At 45.6% G+C, this 18,834-nt stretch overlaps 1 protein-coding gene and 1 pseudogene across 2 annotated transcripts in view; one reads left to right on the top strand and one right to left on the bottom strand.

Annotated features, from left to right (window-relative positions):
* FBH1 (F-box DNA helicase 1) overlaps nucleotides 1-18,511 on the top strand; it is a 50,089-nt gene extending 31,578 nt beyond the window's left edge. The window contains exons 12-21 of one of the 2 annotated variants that reach the window (XM_075552426.1): nucleotides 550-636; nucleotides 1,255-1,391; nucleotides 3,879-3,978; nucleotides 4,064-4,185; nucleotides 6,023-6,098; nucleotides 6,705-6,902; nucleotides 7,329-7,454; nucleotides 8,191-8,297; nucleotides 16,465-16,596; nucleotides 17,133-17,639. In XM_075552426.1, the coding sequence (XP_075408541.1) occupies nucleotides 550-636; nucleotides 1,255-1,391; nucleotides 3,879-3,978; nucleotides 4,064-4,185; nucleotides 6,023-6,098; nucleotides 6,705-6,902; nucleotides 7,329-7,454; nucleotides 8,191-8,297; nucleotides 16,465-16,596; nucleotides 17,133-17,303 (1,256 nt within the window). In that variant the 3' untranslated portion in view covers nucleotides 17,304-17,639. Of the gene's footprint in view, nucleotides 1-549; nucleotides 637-1,254; nucleotides 1,392-3,878; nucleotides 3,979-4,063; nucleotides 4,186-6,022; nucleotides 6,099-6,704; nucleotides 6,903-7,328; nucleotides 7,455-8,190; nucleotides 8,298-16,464; nucleotides 16,597-17,132; nucleotides 17,640-18,382 lie in introns of those variants that run through there. The other variant, XM_075552427.1, reaches the window with a different exon arrangement.
* LOC142450588 (TIMELESS-interacting protein pseudogene) lies at nucleotides 13,244-14,226 on the bottom strand (annotated as a pseudogene).
* Nucleotides 18,512-18,834: the final 323 nt, after the last annotated feature.

Raw genomic sequence — 18,834 nt, 5'->3', positions numbered from 1 at the left:
TACAGCTCTCCTCTAGTTCTTTAATGCTTCCCCCACACATTCACACTATCATGATCCCAATTCTGCCTTACAAATCCAGCTAGACCAGAGGATGTACACTGCTACAGATAAGAGCTGGAAACACAGGGAATCCAGGACAGATAAACCCCTCAGAACCAACAATGAGAGTAGAGATACTAGGAGGGGAAGGGGAAGGTGAGGGAGAAAGGGGGAAACGATCACAATAAGCTACATATAACCCCCTCCCTGGGCAGGAACAACAGGGAGACAGCGGACAGTGTAAGACATGACCAAATAATTTATAAACTATCAAGGGCACGTGAGGGAGGGAAGGTGGGGGAGGGAGGGGAAAATCAGGTGCTGTAACCAAGGGCTGAAGTATTAAGCAAATGTTTTGAGAACGAGGATGGCAACAAATGTAAAAAATATGCTTGACACAATAGATGTATGTGTGGGTTGTGATAAGAGTTGTACAAGCCCAATAAAATGACTTAAATATATATAACTGCCTTACTTATGAGTTAGGATGCTTCCGCTCCTTTCTTTTAGGCTATTTGAAACTCTGGCAGCTGAGCAAGCCTTTGCTTGCCTCCTTTGACGCCATCTTTGTGGATGAGGCCCAGGACTGTACCCCAGGTGATAAACTATTCAGGACATCAGTAGTCTCAAATACATAGAAACAGCTTCATGCTTATGTAAGAGGACACGTATGAAATCAGTTGATTATTCTTATTTTTGATAAAGAAGAAGAGCAAATGATACTTTGCTATTTTCCTCCAAATGTTTTGCTTGGGTTATTTACTAAGGATGGGTCAGCTGGTTCTCAGGACAGTCGTAGCCTAGACTCATGTTTGAATGGAGAGAAGTCGTCAATTTGGAGTGAAAAATCTATCTTGTACATTTCTCCTATGGCTATTGGAATGTACACAGTATCGTGAATGTGGTCTTCTAGGTCTCCTTTAGATTTTATATTACAATAGTGAAAAGAAGACAATTTGTCTCATAAATGCCAGTGTGGTGTCTTAGACGCAGTCATTTTTTCCAGGGCTAAAGCTAATTTGCATTCTCCATGAGAATATGATTTCCTTTGATTGAGCATGCCCGTCCTATAGAGGATGACCACTTTGTTGCTTAGTGTGCCTTAGCTTAGCTCTATTGAAAACATTTTCATCCTTCCCTTTCTTAAATATTGTTCATCTTTGCTATGCGTGTTGGACTTCCTTCAGACCTATTTTCCCTCTTCTTTTGTTGCAGCTATCATGAACATAGTTCTCTCTCAGCCGTGTGGGAAGATCTTTGTAGGGGACCCACACCAGCAGATCTATACCTTCCGAGGTGCAGTCAATGCTCTGTTTACAGTCCCACATACTCACGTCTTCTATCTCACCCAGGTAACAGCTTTCTGCTTCCAAGTTCCCTTGATATGTAAGCAAGTGAGTGTTGTATGTCCCTCCCGTTTTTCAGTGTGTCCTATGCTCCAGGCACCATACAAGGCGTTTATGCTACTAGGCTCTCAGTGTGTTACAAATGCTTGCTGCTCAACAGGGATTCTCAAAACGTGGTCTTCAAAGGCATTTTCAAGGTAAAGGCTGCTTTCGTAATCGTTATTTGCCCTTTTCACCGTGTTGCCATTAGCTCTGGTGGTATAAGGCGACAGTGGGTGAAATTGCTGGCTCTGTACCAGTAGTCAAAGCTTTATCAGCAAACGACCTCTGTAGCCTTGACTGCACACACTCTGCATAATTAAAAAACACAGCGTTCATTTAAGAATGTTTTTTGCTACCACAAGAATGACTGATAGTAATAATTCTGTTTTTTATTATTAAAAGATCATTTTATTGGGAGCTCTTACAACTCTTGTTGCAATCCATACATCGATTGCACTAAGCATGTTTGTTCATATGTAGACTTCATTCTTTTCTGGGCATTTGCTTTCTATTGAGCCCTTGGTATCAGCTCCTCTTTATACCCCCCTACCCCCACCCTCATGATCCCTTGCTAGATTGTAAATTACCGTATATACTTGACTATAAGCCAACCCGAAAGTCAGCCGAGGCACCTAATTTTACCACAAAAACTGCATTAAAATATGCTGAAAAGCTCGGCTTATACATGAGTATATACAGTACTATTTTTATTTATTTTATATTTATATTATTTTTATTTTAACAATTCTTGAGTATTTCCCTGTTCCTCTCTGTGATGACATGGGAAGTACATACAAAAAACTGGGTATTGGCATATGATGGTTGCCTGAGGACAAGTACCATTGTGACTGAGTGGTGAGCTGAACTGGCTAATTTTCTCTTGTCATATCATTTCTTTATGTGAAGTAACTGACAGACCAACACAGGGTATTCAGGCGTAAATAGCATTTTCTCAGAAATGACTGAAATGAGTCTGCGACTCTACAGAAACCAATTGACAGTATCTGTGGCCAGAGCTAAAAGTCTTGGTATTTGAAGAGAAAAATATCAATTCTGGAAAATTCGTATTTGCTACCATGAGCTCGATAACGTCCCACAGAGAATCTTATCATGAGATCAGTAAGGATATCAACATACATGAGTTTTTGAAAGATAGCTTATGTTGAATGATGAAGTGGGTCAACCTTTGCGAGTCCTGTACAACTCAGTGACTGATGCATTCTGGTTACCATTGGATGATATTACTGTGTTATGGATGGTAAAGGATCCTTGTGATGGGCAGAGAGACGAGGAGGTTATAACAGGACAAGTACAAACAGTTCATTGTAACTGGCCTCTGTAAAACCATTGCTGAGTTTTACTGTAATATCAAAGAAGAATAATTAAAAAAAGAATAATGTTACCTGAATAGGTTTTTAACATTCCTCCCTTTCTTAGCTGCATGTCTGCGTGAGGCTGAGTTCCCTGTATATACTTCAAACAGACGTCGTGGCAACTTGAGCGCAGATACAAATAAGAGAATACCACTGCCTTCCATCAGCTAATCACTACAGAGATTAGAAAACATGTTAACGAGTGCTACTCTTCTCACTGAAATTTTCAACAATGTAGTTACATTTTGAGCGACACCCCCCCCCCCCCCCCGCCGCGCCTGGGGTCCTGTGCCGTCCTCCCAGTTGTGGTTTGAGCCCATTGCTGCAGTGACTGTGTCAGGCTGGTCTCATTGACGGCCTTCCGATTGTACTTCACCACCACACACAATGTCCTTTCCCAGGGATTGCTTCTCCCTAATGCAGTTCTTCTACGTTCTTCTAAACGTACTTAGGGCTCTTTCTCCCCTCTTTCCTGTCAACGTATTGGCTTCTCCCTGTGTAGCTAGGGAAAGTATCAGTAGACGTGGGCCTGAGTCCATCCTTGTAGCTGAGCCGTGGGCGAGTGGGAGTGGGCCTGAGTCGTCTGACGAGAGGGGTGACAGAGGATTTGACAGGGGGTAGACCAAGTAGGTTCAGCATGAAGTTTGGGTTTCTGAACTATAAGTTCAAGTTAGTGATACGATGATACGATCACAGTGAAAGCTCCAGTGGTAACATTGTCAAGATGTGGATTTGAGAAGTCTTAACGATCCCACTGGGGAGCTGACTACACCACCTGCCTTTTGGTTACCAGTTGGGAGTTGCAGCTACTGCACCACCACCACCACCTCACCCACCCACCCCAGCCCCTTGAGGCTCCATAGCTAGGGAAAGCTATTTTTGGCATTTGGAAATATGATTACCAACCTTCCAGGGAACAAGTGATTTTACAAGTGGGAATTTCCCAAGTTTTTCCGTGTTGGGTGAGTCAGGACCAACTAGTTGGGTTTGGCCAGGTCAGGACTTGGCAAGGGTAGGAATACGCTAACCTGCATCGGAGGGGTTTTCTAACTGTTGTCGCTCTGTTGTTTCCCAACAGAGTTTTCGGTTTGGTGTAGAAATCGCTTATGTGGGAGCCACTATCTTGGATGTTTGCAAGCGAGTAAGGAAAAAGACCCTGGTCGGAGGGACCAACGAGAGTAAGGGCTCTGCTTTTCTTTGTTACACACAGCACTTTTCCTCTCCATCTTGATTTACCATCACATGTCCACTCTCTCCCCAAAGGTGGCATTAGAGGTGACACAAAAGGGCAAGTGGCCCTGTTGTCCCGGACAAATGCCAATGTGTTTGATGAGGCTGTTCGCGTGACTGACGGAGACACACCTTCAAAGATACACTTGATTGGGGTAAGAGTCACTTTCTGTTGACTGCTACACGCAGATGAGTAGATCCAGTGAAAATGTCCAACTTATTTAGGATTCTTCTGCATGAACGCCTTTGAGGCGCCGAGCATTTTCACCAGCTGAGCTGTGACTGACGTCTTTACCCCCGGGCCATTCCGATTATACTCTAAAGTCAGATCAGTCACAGCCGAGCAGCTGATCTTTCGCCCTTTAAAAAGCAGAGCGAAAAAATCAAAGCAAACAGAAAACCCAAATGCTCTTTTTAGCTTTCCCTATGTGATTGAGGCTGCTGGTTGTTGGGTTCCTACCAGAAAAATCTCTGGTGTGTGTCGTCCATTGTTGAAAGGATGACTGGGATAACAATGGCCTGAGAAGTATCATACTGCCTTTCAGTGTGTTGACTCTGAACACCTGGGTTCTAGCTCTGGTTCTGTCACTAACTTGTGTGGCTTGGAGCAAGTCACAACTTCTGTGTGCCTCGTTCTCTCCTTCTCTAAGGTAAAAAAGTATGCCTTTTTCTTTACCTGTTTCACTGGGAGGTTAGGAGGATGAACTGATACATACATGGCATTTGTAACTCTTTGACTAAAGTTTATTCATACATTCACTTCCGAGAGTATTTTTGAGGGCCTACTTTGGGCTAAGCATTCAATCCCTATGGTAAGTGAATCAGAATCAAAAGATGTTACAGTTTTCCCGTGTTTATTTATAAAGATATGGCCATATTATAGATATTTGGGGAACCGAAAGGAAAATAAAAAAAGAGAGCAACCCCAAATCTTAAGTTTTTTGTATAATGATTTTCATTTTCCCTAAGTCTCTTTGTCTTTGTCCTTATAGATGTATACTTCTACCTAATTGCAATTATAGTGTGCGTAAAAAGTATGCTATTTTTCACGCAGCACCTATTTTCTGTCATGTTGCTACTGTAATGACTTTGTAATTTTTCATCCAGTGACTATAGCGTAATTTAGCTTTTCATTGTAAGAAAATAGTACTTTTGGAATATCGTCCATGTTGGGCATAATGAAAAGTAAGTTGTTCTCTTCCCCTCTCACACGTCCATTTATCGCCTGTAGTACGTATTGTTATGCTCGATTACATCCGGTGTCGAATGATAACGCATACTGTCTTATTTTGGTCTCTGTTTTCTGTCGATGTTTTCTGTGTCTCTGCTCCGAGAGATGATAAATCCCTTCTTGTGTGGGGGGTGGGGCGTGGGGAGGCCTGGGGGGGAGGGTGGCTAAGGGGGGGGCTTGTCTCTCTCTCATGTGTTCGTGCCCTGGCTCTGTCCAGAGCTGGAGCACAGCCCCCAGCAGACACGCCTTAGGTGGGATTGGGCTAAGCCACGCTGCACTCAGGCCCTCTCACCTTTAAAATGTAGAAGAATCCGGACCTCTAGATAGGCTCTAGTTGTCCCCTCACGAGGAATGAGGGTAAGTATACCCTATGCAGATACCATTCGTGTTTTTCGTGGCAGACTTTGTATGTTCCCCGAAGGTAGATTTAAATTGCTCCTTTATATGTGAGAAAACAAAGTGCACCTAGTTTTTTTTTTTCTTTTCTTTTTTTACTTTTTTTTTTTTTCAAACATAGGAAGAGTTTGAGGCAGCAGCCAAAGCTTAGAATTTGAGAAGGCTGAGTTTCAGGTGGCGTGGTCGCCTGGTACTGTGTGCTCGGTGGAGTTTCCTGCTCTGGGTACAGTTTGAGGTCTGTTTCCAAGAAATCGTCTCATGTCCAAATCCCATCTCTACACTGGCTTTGTTTTGTTGAAACAAAAGCAAACAAAATACAGCAACAAAACAAAAACAACAAAAATCCCACCAAAAAACTTTTTCAGGGGATTAAATCATTTGGATTGGACAGAATCATTGATATTTGGATCCTCCTTCAGCCAGAGGAAGAACGGAAGAAACGTGAGTACCCTGCCGGCCGTCGTGCCGTGGAAGGAGGCGCTCAAGTGGCCGGGGATGGGAAAAGAGTGGGCTGTTCTCAGTCAGAGGTCTCACTTTCCTCCAGGAGAAGGGTGGAGCTAGTGGTGCTCTCTCCCCACGAAGAGGGGGGTGCCTGAGGCCTCCTGTGTGCAGAGGTACTGACAGCTCTTTCTGGATCCTTTTCTCAGAGGGCTAGGTTTCTTTCTGACATTGATCCCTTATGCTGTCTCCCCTTCCTGTCTTTCTGTCTGCCCCGGGCCCCACGTGGTAATCGGCTAACAGCTCCTTAGCATGTTTCCTTTCATGGATGCAGCGCTATTTCACAGCCCCGCGGAGTACGTAAGAAGCTCAAGGGTAGGGTTCTTTACCGCGGTTTGGAGATGGAGAGGCTAAAGCACAGGTCATTGCACCGACTTGCCCAGGAACGCACAGCAAGTTAGTGATGTAGTCAGGACTAGAACCTGGATTTCCCCACTTGAAAGCCACCCATCCATCCATCACGACACTGTTGCTTACAGACGTGCAGCTCTTACCAACGTGTGTTGGTGCGGCTCGGACCATATTAACCTGTGTGTGCGTTCTCCATAGAAAACCTCATTATTAAGGACAGATTTATTAGAAGATGGGTGCACAAAGAAGGCTTTAGCGGCTTGAAGAGGTATGTGATCGCTGCCGAGGACAAGGAGCTGGAAGCAAAGATTGCGGTGGTTGAAAAGTATAATATCAGGATTCCAGAACTGGTGGAAAGGATAGGAAAATGCCATATCGAAGATCTGGACTTTGCAGGTAAGGAAAGCTCTTCTTATCGTCTGCCCAGGAGGTGCTTCTTGCCTGCTGCATGGCCCAGGACGGCTTGGTTGGGTTATTGAGAAAGAGAGAGCAGGGAAGCGGTCCTCCTTCTCCAGGGCGGCGGGGCCACGCTGTTCAGCCTGGCCTTTGATCTGTAGACCAGAGCTGAGAGCTCTGGAATGTGGCTCGCAGATGTACTACGCCTCTTCCTCTTCTGCATCTCATTTCTTCTTATTCCTTATTTTTCTTATTGATTGTAGTTTTTCCTCTTCGTCCTTCTTCTCTACTCCCCCAGCCCCCCTCTCCCCCGCCCCCGAGGTTGTCCACAAACAAGGAAATGTGTAGAGTTAGGGCCTTCAGGGGACATTTCCCCCCGCCTTCCCTGTCCAGTCCCCGTCTGACTGCCTGCTCTTTTCATTGCAGAGTACATTTTGGGCACAGTGCACAAAGCCAAAGGCTTGGAATTTGACACCGTGCACGTTCTGGATGATTTTGTGAAAGTGCCTTGTGCTAGGCATAACCTGGCACAGCTTCCCCACTTCAGAGTTGGTAAGGGCCGCCGCGCTCTTCGTCGGCACTAGCAAGCGTTCACTGAGGGTGTCGCCTCGCCTTCTGTTGGGGGGTGTGACCTCTCTGTGCTCCTTCCAGAGCAGCGGTTCTCAACCTTCCTCATGCCACGGCCCTTGAACACAGCTCCTCGTGTGGTGGTGACCCCCAACCATCAGAAATTTGTGTTTTCCGATGGGCCTTGCCAACCCCTGTGAAAGGGTCATTCGACCCCCCAAAGGGTCGTGACCCACAGGTTGAGAACCACTGCTCCAAAAGAAAGAAATAGCTCCTTGCCCTAAACTCTTGATTCTTTTGAACTTTTTATTGTGACTTGGGTGGAGGTAGTACAGAGCACACACATTTTCCATCCAGCAGTCTGGGCACATTGTGTTTCCACGTGACTGAGCACAGTCCCGACACTGTGACGTCCCTACACTGGGTTTAGGGGTGTGAGGGACGGGGACGGTGAAGCTGTGGTGTATCCGGTACACCACACGTGTTGGATAATCCCTGAACAGATTGTAGCAAGACGCCATAAACCTCAGTATTCTCTGCCGCTAGTCTTTGGTTTTATGTTTCGTTTTGAGAGTTGGTGTGTGTAGGAACATTTTGTATATGTTGCCAGCATATCTTGAGGTAGGGGTGGTGGTTAGGGGTAAGAAGCATTTAGCTAAGAATGTACTTTTTTATAAGCAGTCTTTTGAGCGTGTATGTGTTTTTTTCCCCCTTTCTCCAGAGTCGTTTTCTGAGGATGAGTGGAATTTACTGTATGTTGCAGTAACTCGGGCCAAGAAGCGTCTCATCATGACCAATTCATTGGAAAATATTTTGACCTTGGCTGGGGTAAGAGGCATGGGTACAAAAACAAATCAACCAAACCAAAAGCCACCCTGCCATCAAGTTGATTCCAACTCATAGCAACGCTGTAAGACAGAGTGGACGGTGTGGTTCCACGAGGGCTCCAGGCTGCAACTCTGTGTGGACGCAGGCCGCTGCATCTTCTCCCCATCAGACACCTGCTTGGTCTCAGCTGGTGCCTTTTAGGTCAGGCAGCCGAGTGCTTTAACCACGACACCACCAGGGTTCCAAGACGTGGGTAGTGTGAACTAATTTAATCCTGTTAGAATTTGACTTGGTTTGAATCAAGGTTCACCTCCTGAGCATTCGAAGGCCTGTAGGTCAGGAGCTGGATTTTGAGCAGGGCTTCTTGATATTCAGAAGCAGATTATCAGCACCAGGAGCGTTCTAACCAAACAGAACGTGAGTTCTTTTCAGATTGGATTTTAAAATTTCTTTTTAATGTTTCAGCCATGTTCATCTGTTTCTTCGTTTCTCCAATGTTCAGTTAGTTTTCAGCACTTGGGGTGGGGTGTGGTGGGGCAGGGCAAGCATGGTTTCTGTTCGGTGTAGCAGAGGATTTTTTCAGTGTCCCACATTGTGCCGTTCTCTCAGGGAAATGAGGAAGAGGCACAGAGGAGCCCGAGCATTGCCACTAAAGGGCTTTGGAATTTGTGGGGAAATAAATAACCACGGGGCACAGGCAGCAAACAGCAAGGCAGGTCACCAACAGTCAGCCAGGTCACCAACAGTCAGCCAGGTCACCAACAGTCAGCCGGGTCACCAACAGTCGGCCAGGTCACCAACAGTCAGGTCACCAATGATCAGTCAGTCCCCAGCTCAAGAGATGTAAATTCCAATCATGTGGTCTTAAAGGGATCTCAAATTACAGTGACACAGTCCACTGGCTAGGTGTCCCACAGGTAGTGTAGCCTGTAAATTGAGGCAAGACAGCAGCACACTGGTCTGATGATCAAAGAGTGAGAGACAAGAAAGAAAAAAATAAATAAATAATTAAATGGCCACGTCTTAGTAAATTTGCGGGGCTGAGCGGGTAAATAAATAACCACGTCTTAGTAAATGTTGGTTCGCGTCTCAGGGTTGCTCAGGGTCAGTAAGCAAAGCCCTGTTACCCTTTACCGAAAGCTTGTTGAATATTTTCTAGGCACTGGGAGTATAAAGCCAGGCCTCAGAAATTCCTTGGGTTCATTTTCAAGACAAAACATGTTTGATGAAGGTAACATGAGGGTTGAAAAGGGAGAAACTAGAAATGCCTGCTCTCTGTGAGCCGTCACCCAGCAGAGGCACAATAGCGACGACCTTGCATTTTTATTGCTTTTGCCTTAAGTGTCTTTCTTGCCATTTCCCCCTTCCAGCCACTCGGAGGGTGGTTCATGTAGCTGTCAGAATGTCTCTGGAATTTGAAGGCAAATGTTTTCCCAAACCAGTCTTTCTTTAATTGCCGCGTGGTGGTAGGTCAGCGTTGGAACTTGGGATTAAAACCTGTCTTTTTTCAGCCGCATCTTTCATGGCACTGGTACCGCCCAGTGGAGGTCTGAGAGGGGGCTTAGTGCAGGGCCCCACAAACTTTTTCCTCACATGGGCAGCTGGTGACTGTTCTGGGGCTTGCAGGCCGTATGTTGTCTGTTGCCAGTTAGTTGGCGAAGCCGCGTAGACACTGTAAACAATTGAGCACGGCTCTGGTGCAATACAACTTTTCATAAACACAGGCACTGGACTGGATTAGGCCCGCCAGCTGTGATTTGCTGATTCCTGGCTTGCAATAAACGTGGCTTTTATTAATCTCTAAACCAGTACCCCAAGGGGTTAGGCAGGCTGATCGTTTTCATGGACAATTAGTCTGTACTTACTGAGTGAATTTTTGCTAAATGTTGACTGTAAGTTTGTTTGATGGTTTTGACACGGGAATAGTGTTCAATAAGTAGTTACATGCATATCAAACCAAATTGCGATATTGGTAATTTTTCACGGAAGTGACATAGGATTTTAAGGATGGTGCGGGACCAGGCAGTGTTCATTCAGTTGAACCTGGGGTCACTGTAAATAGGAATAAACTCACTGGTACCGAACAACAACAGAAACAGTTACACCATTTTACAACATGGATTAAATATAGTTTTGGATCATGCCAACTTTGAGATATTAAAAGCCGGCACAAATAACATATTGATTAACCAACCTACAGCTGGTTACCCCAATAGATATTTGGCTATGCATCTTCAGAAAATTGTGGGCCTGCTTCTCCCCACCCCTTAAAGGCCGTTCATGATAGCCACATTGACCTATCTTTAAAAACTGGGTAAATGCTTCCCTGCGGCCTCTATTACCTGTTCCAGAATCATGTTTTTATGATTGTGTCCGAAGCACCTTTTGTAGTGGGTTTGCTCAAATCAAGATCCAAACAAATGTTTGGTTATTGTGTGCCTTAAGTTTCTTTTCTGTCTTTTTACAGAGTATTATGATGTTTTAGGTGAAAGTTCACATAACAAATTGGGTTCCCCTTGAACAGTTTTTATACAAACGAGTTTTTTATAAAAACAAATTGTTCTGTGACCATGGTTATAATTTTCACAGAGTGCCGGCATTCTCAGTATTTTCCTCTGTTTCCATCTATCCTCCTTCCCTGCCCCCTCTACCTTTTTTGTCCTTTTGGTAACTGTTGACCATTTGGCCTCAGATAGTTGATTGGTTAAGGGAATGCCTATTTATTATTTGCCAGAAAGATGACCTCTGGGAATGGCTTCAATCCCAATACAAAGGCGGTCATAAAGTGATCCGTCTACTCTTTATTGGTCCAGTTAGTCTGGCCTTTTTTAAGCAACTTGAGTTTTGTTCTACATTTTATTTTCCTCTTGTCCCACTATCATGCTCAGCCTTCATTTGGGTTTCAGTAATTCCTCTCGGTTACATTGTCCTTGATCAAGTCCTACCAGATCTCCTACACCCTCCTTGCCATCGATTTTTGCTCATTTGTTGTTCCCTTGTCCCTGGGTTTGTTAACACCACTTCCTTTTCCCCACCTCCCCCTCTCCCATGTCCCCGAGGAACTGCCGTCCAGTTGTTCTCTCTTCCGGTTGTTCTCTCTTCCAGCTTGTTTATCCTGCCTATCCCATCCAGATAGACATGCAGAGACAACAATATGCACAAACACAAACCCAAGCAAAGCAAAGCAACAATAGAGAATGAAATAATAGCTACATCAACAACAACAACAACAACAAAAGCCTATAAATATTTCAGGGTCTGTTTGTTGTCCTTCCAGTTGAGTCTGATGGGGTGCCATGCCCTGGCCCCACAGTCTATTTTGGTGTTCCCTAGGGACTTCATTGCTTTGCTCCCCTTACTACTTTGCTGCACACCCTCCAGCGTCTTGTCTCAGTGTGGTGGGGTCAGAGCGGGCACAGTTCCCACCATGTGTGTCCAGTGCTGCCCCCCATGGTGCTATGGGTCAGTGAGGAACGTCGTGTCTCGTGGTGAGGCCAGACCTATGGTCCTCTCTGTGATTGGCTGCTCTGAGCAGAAATATTGTCCTCAGGGCTTGGTGGGCCAGGATGTGCTTCACTCTCCCCCTCACCCCCACTCCCAGGCTTGCTCATGTGTGCTCTGATCAGACACGTACCTCTCCTTGAGCTGTAGCTTCAATGTGTGTGTGTTGGGGGGGGGTGTGTGAAGGGGTGCTGTCCACTTAGTTGGTAATGGGCTGGCCCCTAGGTCTCTATCAAGGGTCCCCTGCTCCATGCCAGTGTGTTGTGTTCTTGTCTTGGAGCACCAGTTTGACGTCCAGTCCCTCTTTCCCTGTGGAGTTATAAACAACACCCTCCCTTTGGGTGGGTAAGACCCTGTTCCCCCGGCTACACATGTCTTATTTTGTTCTCCCCTCCTCTTTAGTTGGCTACCATATGTATCCCTGGATTTGGTGTGGCCCCCTGCCATTTTACCTGGGCCTTACCCTAGGAATGTATGTATACAGTAGCTTCTTCCCTGTGCCCTTGTGCATTTTTTATGCTTACCTCAGTGGATGCATGTTGTACTTGTCCTTTTGGAGGCACCTAATTTTACCACCAAAAAACATTACAAAGGTACAGCGAAACTCAGCTTATACAGGAATATATACGGTAATAGTTATTAAGTTTTACTGCAATTGACTGAGTAGAATTTAATCTGCCCCAAGTGTTCCCACGAATCAAAGTGTCATATTGCAAAGCCACTTGTGCAAGATCTCCCGCCACTCCTGTGGTTTTATCATCAATTGGATATACACTGAGATACATTTATTTGCTAACAATCCCCACGGAGAACTTTTTTTTTTAACTTTATCTCTTTTTTAATATGTGAAAACATAGTTTATATTTCCACAGTGGAACTGGTGTATTCAGAGATGGTCCATTTCACCCTCGTTAGACTGTTCTCTCTTCCCCTGTAGCTATCTTTAAAATTTAGTTTTTAATTTATCCTTCAGTATTTTTACAAATCCTAGCCAACATGCGTCTGTGCGTTTCTTCTCCTTTTCCACAAAAACCAGCATTGTAACTACTCTGTACCTTGCATTTGTCACTCACCAGGAGCTTGTTTGTTTTAGCATGTCATTTAGTAATGACACGTCACTCACTCACCATAGAACTCAGGGGCTTAAATACATTACAAAGAGAGAGCCATGGAGTTGTCACCCCAGTCGGTTTTCGAACATGGAAATCATTCTTTTTTTTGAGGGGGGCCATTGGTTTTCATTTTTATTTTTTTTCCAATGCTACATTAGCAGCAGAAACTGTTTATTAACAACTATCCCTTTTTAAGTCCCAATGAGCTATGTAAAAAGTAAACACTTAAGAGAATAAATAAGACTTAACCAGTTCGTAAGAAAGTGATACATGACCAAAATAAATACCAGGTTTTAAACAGAAACCTGAAACCAAAATTTACCCAGGTGCCGTTCACTCAAAGGAGGTCAATTGTACGCAGCAACCCCAGACCTGGATGGCAAGGAACTGAGAGGTTTCACCTCTAATCTGAAGTCTGTCCAACTCTGGCAAACACTTCGGGGTGCAGCATTTAAAGCCGTTGTTCCAGCTGCATGTTCTCACACTAATTTCATCCTCAGCATTTGTAGTACTGGCAGCACCGTTATGTGGGTTTTCTGTCATGCCTTTATTCAGTCCACTTGGCCCCTCTGTTTGATCTTCGTCTGTGTTAACCTCCGCAGGAGGGGCCTCCGGGGTGTCCATGAGCAAGTCATCACCTAGGGGCTGGCTGTTGCTCAGTAGCTTTGCCTGTCTTCTCTCCAAGGCCAGCTGTTTATTCCTCTCGATTCTTTGTCGCTCCTCTTCCGTTAGGCTTCTACTGGGCTCCGGAGCAGCCCTCTCACTTTCAGATAGGTTCGTCATAAAGGGATCTAAGTCGGTGGCAGGCACATCTTGCTCACTACCGTCCCCTCCTTCATCTTTATTGCTAATAAAATCTTCATGTACAATAGGGAGATCGAGTCGGATTCATTTTAAACAGGTCTGAACTTCCTTTTTATTCCCCAGGTTTTCGACTCTGTCAACAAAATCCTCAAATTGCAGTTTAGGGAAGAGCCTATGTGCCCAGTGCTCCATGTGTCTGATTAGCTTCTTCAAGTCTTCAGCCTTTGAATTTTGTCTTATCAAACACACGCCGTAAGGTCAGAAGGCCTCGCTCTGAAATTAACCTCTGGGCATCAGCTTGGGGATGTTCCTCTTCACTCTCCTCTTGGAGGCACAGGGACAGGTGTTCTTCCCTCCAGCTCTCCATCGAGGGGCGCAGCAACTTCCCCATCTTCTCCCTCGGGAGAGGCTGGAGGTGGGAAAGGAGGCAACGTTTCATCTTCCACATGCTCATAATCTGGTAGCTCCATCAGGCCATTCTCCTGGGGTTCCATCACCTTTACCTGCAGGGCCCGCGCCAGGCCCTCACCACTGCCCGCAGCTCTCCACCAGCCGGCCGCCAGCCCTCGAATGCGCACTCCCCGAGGCACCCCACGAGCAGCCACGGCGGCGGGGCGGGGCTGGTTTTTATTTTTATTGTCATTGCTGTGTTCTTTTTTTTTTTTTTACATTTTATTAGGGACTCATGCAACTCTTATCACAATCCATACATACATCAATTGTGTAGAGCACATTTGTACATTCATTGCCCTCTTCATTCTCAAAACATTTGCTCTCCATTTAAGCCCCGGACATCAGCTCCTCACTTTCTCCCCTCCCTCCCCACTGCCGCCTCCCTCATGAACCCTTGATAATTTATAAATTATTATTTTGTCGTATCTTGCCCTGTCCGATGTCTCCCTTCACCCACTTTTCTGTTGTCCGTCCCCCAGGGAGGAGGTCACAAGTAGATCCTTGTAATCGGTTCCCTCTTTCATGGAAACCATTCTGTATCAGTTACAGAACGCTTCCTCACTCCCATTACGGCCTGCTGGTGTCCCACTGGGGGTATGTGCGGCCCCTCCCACACCAACATTGGTGCCTGCTTGTCTTTTGCTTTTAGTGATTCTGCTGCACGGCACAGCCTAACGCACCAGTCATTGTGCGCTTCTGCCAGTGCATCCCTGGGTCCGTTCCTTGAAGTAGGATTTCTGGGCAAAGGGCCAATGCACGTGTGACTTTCTAGACTTTCCAGGTTTTCCCAGAGGTGTGGAGTCTCCCCAGTTTCCTATGAGAGTCAGACAAGCTTTTCAGACGTCATTGAAGCGTCTCAGTTGGTTAGTGTATGTGCTTTACTGGGAAAATGTGCTTTACCCTAAGAGAAAATGCATAACTGAGAAATACTTCCCTTCTGCTTGGGCCCGCCCGGGACGGGAACACCAGCTTTCCCACAGGGGCACTTACAGCTCTCTGAGGAAACCCTGGACGTTGCGTGTCCAGGCGTGTGAACAGATGTTTATAAGTCTGAGAGACTTTGCATGAGGGACAAGTTCTGCTTTTTCTTTATCACAGCCCAGGACAAAATAAACTTGGGGACATCCTTTTTAAGAGATGGCTAACTAACTTTTGCTCAGAAAAGCCTAAACCCCCAAACCACTAGTTCTGAGCTGATTGTGACTGATAGTGATTCTTTAGGACAGAGTGGATTGGTGCCGTAGCATTTCAAAGGCCGTCAGTCGTTCTGGGTGCTTACTACTTCTTTCTTCCATGGAGTGCTTTAATCAATTGCATCACCAAGGCCCCTCTGGCTCAGAAGACCAAAACTCACCAAACTCTCTGCCACTGAATTGTACTGACTCAGAGCAACCGTGTAGGACAGGGTAGAACTGCCCCTGTGAGTTTCTGAGACTAACACTTTACAGCAAGAGGAAGCTCGCCTTTCTACCGAGAAGCAGCCAGTGGATTCAGACTGCTGACCTTGTGGTTAGCAGCCGAGTCTCACCCACACCAAAAATGATCCTGAGGACCCTGTGGAGTGAGGCTGATACTTTAGGATATGAAACCATGTTGTGAACTATGAGTTAGGCTCGGTGTGCTATCTGCATTTTACAAATAAACTGACGCTTAAAGAAGTTACATCATTTGCTCTCTAGTGTAACTGAAGCCTTGGGAAGTCAAGAAGTATTCAGGGACAATTTGGATAAGACCTTCTATGTCATTTTGGAACCTGAGTTGCACAGTGGTTAAAGTGCTCAACTGCCATTTAAAAGGTTGATGGTTCAAACCCACCAACCACCCTGTAGGGGAAAGACATGTCAGCCTGCATCCCCCATGACACCCAGCCTTGGAAACCTCCGGAACACTTCTGCTCTGTTCCCGAGGTTTACGCTGAGTCAGAATAGACTCACCAGCAGGGTGCCGGTTGCTTCAGCCTACTTGTGTTGTAAAGTGAATATATACAATGTAATTTTAAAGTTATTGTTCAGTTTAGGATTGATCAGCATGAGGAAACCATAAATACTCCTGAGGTGTCATTGTAGCCTGTCCATTACACCTCTTTAAAACAAAGAAAACCCCAAAACCCAAACGAGCTCTTTTCCCAAGAAGATGTTTGTAGACGGTTTTACATGTTTTTCCCTTTGGGTCAACTTAACAGGAAAACCGAGCAGTCCAGACTTTCTCCATTGTGTCTAACAAGTGCTTTAACGCTCCTTGGCTACTGGAGCCCCCAGGAGAATTGCGATGATTCTTTCTCCCTCTTCCCTTCTTAGGAGTACTTCTTGCAAGCAGAGCTGACAAGTGATGTCTTAAAAACAGGAGTGGTTCGCTGCTGTGTGGGACAATGCAACAATCCCATTCCGGTCGATACCGTGCTCACAATGAAGAAGCTCCCCATCACTTACGTACGTGGTTTGCTGAGGCAACTTGCGTCTTATGTAGAGCTTGTCAGTCCTCTGTGTTTTGTTGCATGTGAGCTATGTGGCCATGTGGACCATGGGTGAGGGAGACGAGAGAGAAATTTGTCGGTGGATTCCTTGGCGTTGTATTAGAGGTCATTGGTCTGTGAGGCATGTGAGATGTCAGATCTCTGTGTATCAAGGGCTGGGTTTTGCCGTCTGGACTGGAGTGCTAAGGCCTTAGGACAAGGCTGGGTTGTGACCAGACAGATAAAAGGAGAGCTGCTTACTTGGGGACCCCAGTTAAGCTTTTCTTGATTCTCTCTGCCTTCACTCGATAAGTTCTGGGTTCTGTGCTGAGGGAATGGAACGACAGAGTTGCGCTTCCCTTAGATCAAGGTGCCCCGGGAAGTGCTCGCTCAGAGGGCTTGCACAGTCTGGAAAGATCCGGTTCAGAATGAATGCATGGTCCCCTGGCAGCCATGACGGTTCACTCACAGCCTCTTGATGGAACGTCTTTCCCCCTTTATCCATCACTGCAGAGCAACAGGAAGGAAAACAAGGGTGGCCACCTGTGCCACTCCTGCGCGGAACAGAGAATCGGGCCTTTGGCCTTCCTGACTGCCTCCCCGGAGCAGGTGCACGCCATGGAACGCACCGTGGAACACATAGTGCTGCCCAGACACGAAGCCCTACTCTTCCTTGTCTTCTGAAGCCAAGATGAGCACGCTTTGCTCCCTGGTACAAAAGGCCTTGCTGTGGGCTCCACGGACCGAACGAAAGCCAGTGTGGGCAGACTCTTTCACCCGAGACTCGGAATGCACCTAGAGCGTTTTTATGGAAGAAGAAACCAGCTAGAGTTGGATCTGCCATATCTCCAACACCTCTATAAGTAGCCAGTTTCCGTCTGTCCCTCCTCCTATGCATCAGGTTGGGCAAGTGGGAAATGTTTGTTTGTTTTTTTAATAAAGAAAAAAATTTATGTATTTAAACTTTTATTACAATTAAACTGACATTATAGTACTGGCACACCTCTGTGTGACACCCGGCTCTGGCGCTGTTGTTTCTCAGCTTTCTTCTTTTCCCTCCTTTTAGTCAGCTCGATGCTGTTCACAGGACACACCAACAGTGAGACCTAACGTCTAGGGTGATAATTTGAATATCAAAAATAAGATTTTTTTTTTCATCATGGAGGGTCATGAGCCTCAGCGTACACTATTTAAACAGAGACTATGTAATGCCTACAAGGACTAGTACATAATGAAGCAACCAAGTAGGTCTGAAGATTGGAAGTTATCGAGGGGAAGTAGACGTGGGCCGCCACTCCAGAAGAGAAGTGGAGACCTGGTGGTGCAGTGATTGAAGCACTCGCCTTCTAGCAGGTTGGCAGTTAGAACCACCAGCCACCCTGCAGAAAGAAGGTGTGGCAGTATGTTTCTATAAAGATTTACAGCCTCGAAGATCCTTTGGGGGAAGTTCTAGTCTGTTCTGTAGGGTTGCTATGAGTCAGAATTTACTTGATAGCAACGTGTTTTGTTTTTTTAATGGATGGAAAAGGGAAACAGGTAGGTGAGAGATGGGGAATGGGGAGCTGGTACTGTGCCTGGGGATGCTGGGTTGATGTAATAAAGCTACTGTAGAAGCCACCAATGGGAGGTTATCACTTAGATGTCCATGGACCTGGTAGTTTGACAGTATTGCTGTATAGCACTTTAGGGGGTCCTGATGGCAGATGGAGGAGTGGACATGGCATCCACCCTGCCTTTGAAATTTACCACTTTTTATCTCATAGCCCCAAAATGGACCTCATCATGTCCCTGTCACATTCTGCGGCTCGAGCAACTTAGGACGTGGCTCAGGTAAGCAAGCAGGGTGTTGTTGGATGAGGATGTGTAGCGTGGGCTAGGGCTGCTTGGGAAGGTACTATTGCAAATTAGTCTTTGTATATTGAGGACAACTCAGAGTTGGGCAACTTAAATGAAAAAGAAAAATTATATTAAAATATATTAAATTATATAAAATATTAAATTATTTTTAAAATACATTTTCCCACTTACCTAAACAATATTCCTTGCCTCGCCCTATCTAACACATAACAGGATAAAAGAAAGGAAAAGGATCTTCCATTTGGATTAATTATAGGATTCAGTGCCCTTTAGAGGAATTCTGAGAACAGTGGCAATCGAGGGAACTGTGACCATGTTTTCTGGAAATCTGTTTTTTGTGAATCAGAGGAAACTATTT

The sequence above is a fragment of the Tenrec ecaudatus genome, chromosome 6 (assembly GCF_050624435.1).
Source record: "Tenrec ecaudatus isolate mTenEca1 chromosome 6, mTenEca1.hap1, whole genome shotgun sequence".
In the NCBI taxonomy this organism is placed as follows: Eukaryota; Metazoa; Chordata; class Mammalia; order Afrosoricida; family Tenrecidae; genus Tenrec; species Tenrec ecaudatus.
Note: the sequence above shows the minus strand (reverse complement) of the source record. Positions and strands in the feature narration are given on the sequence as shown.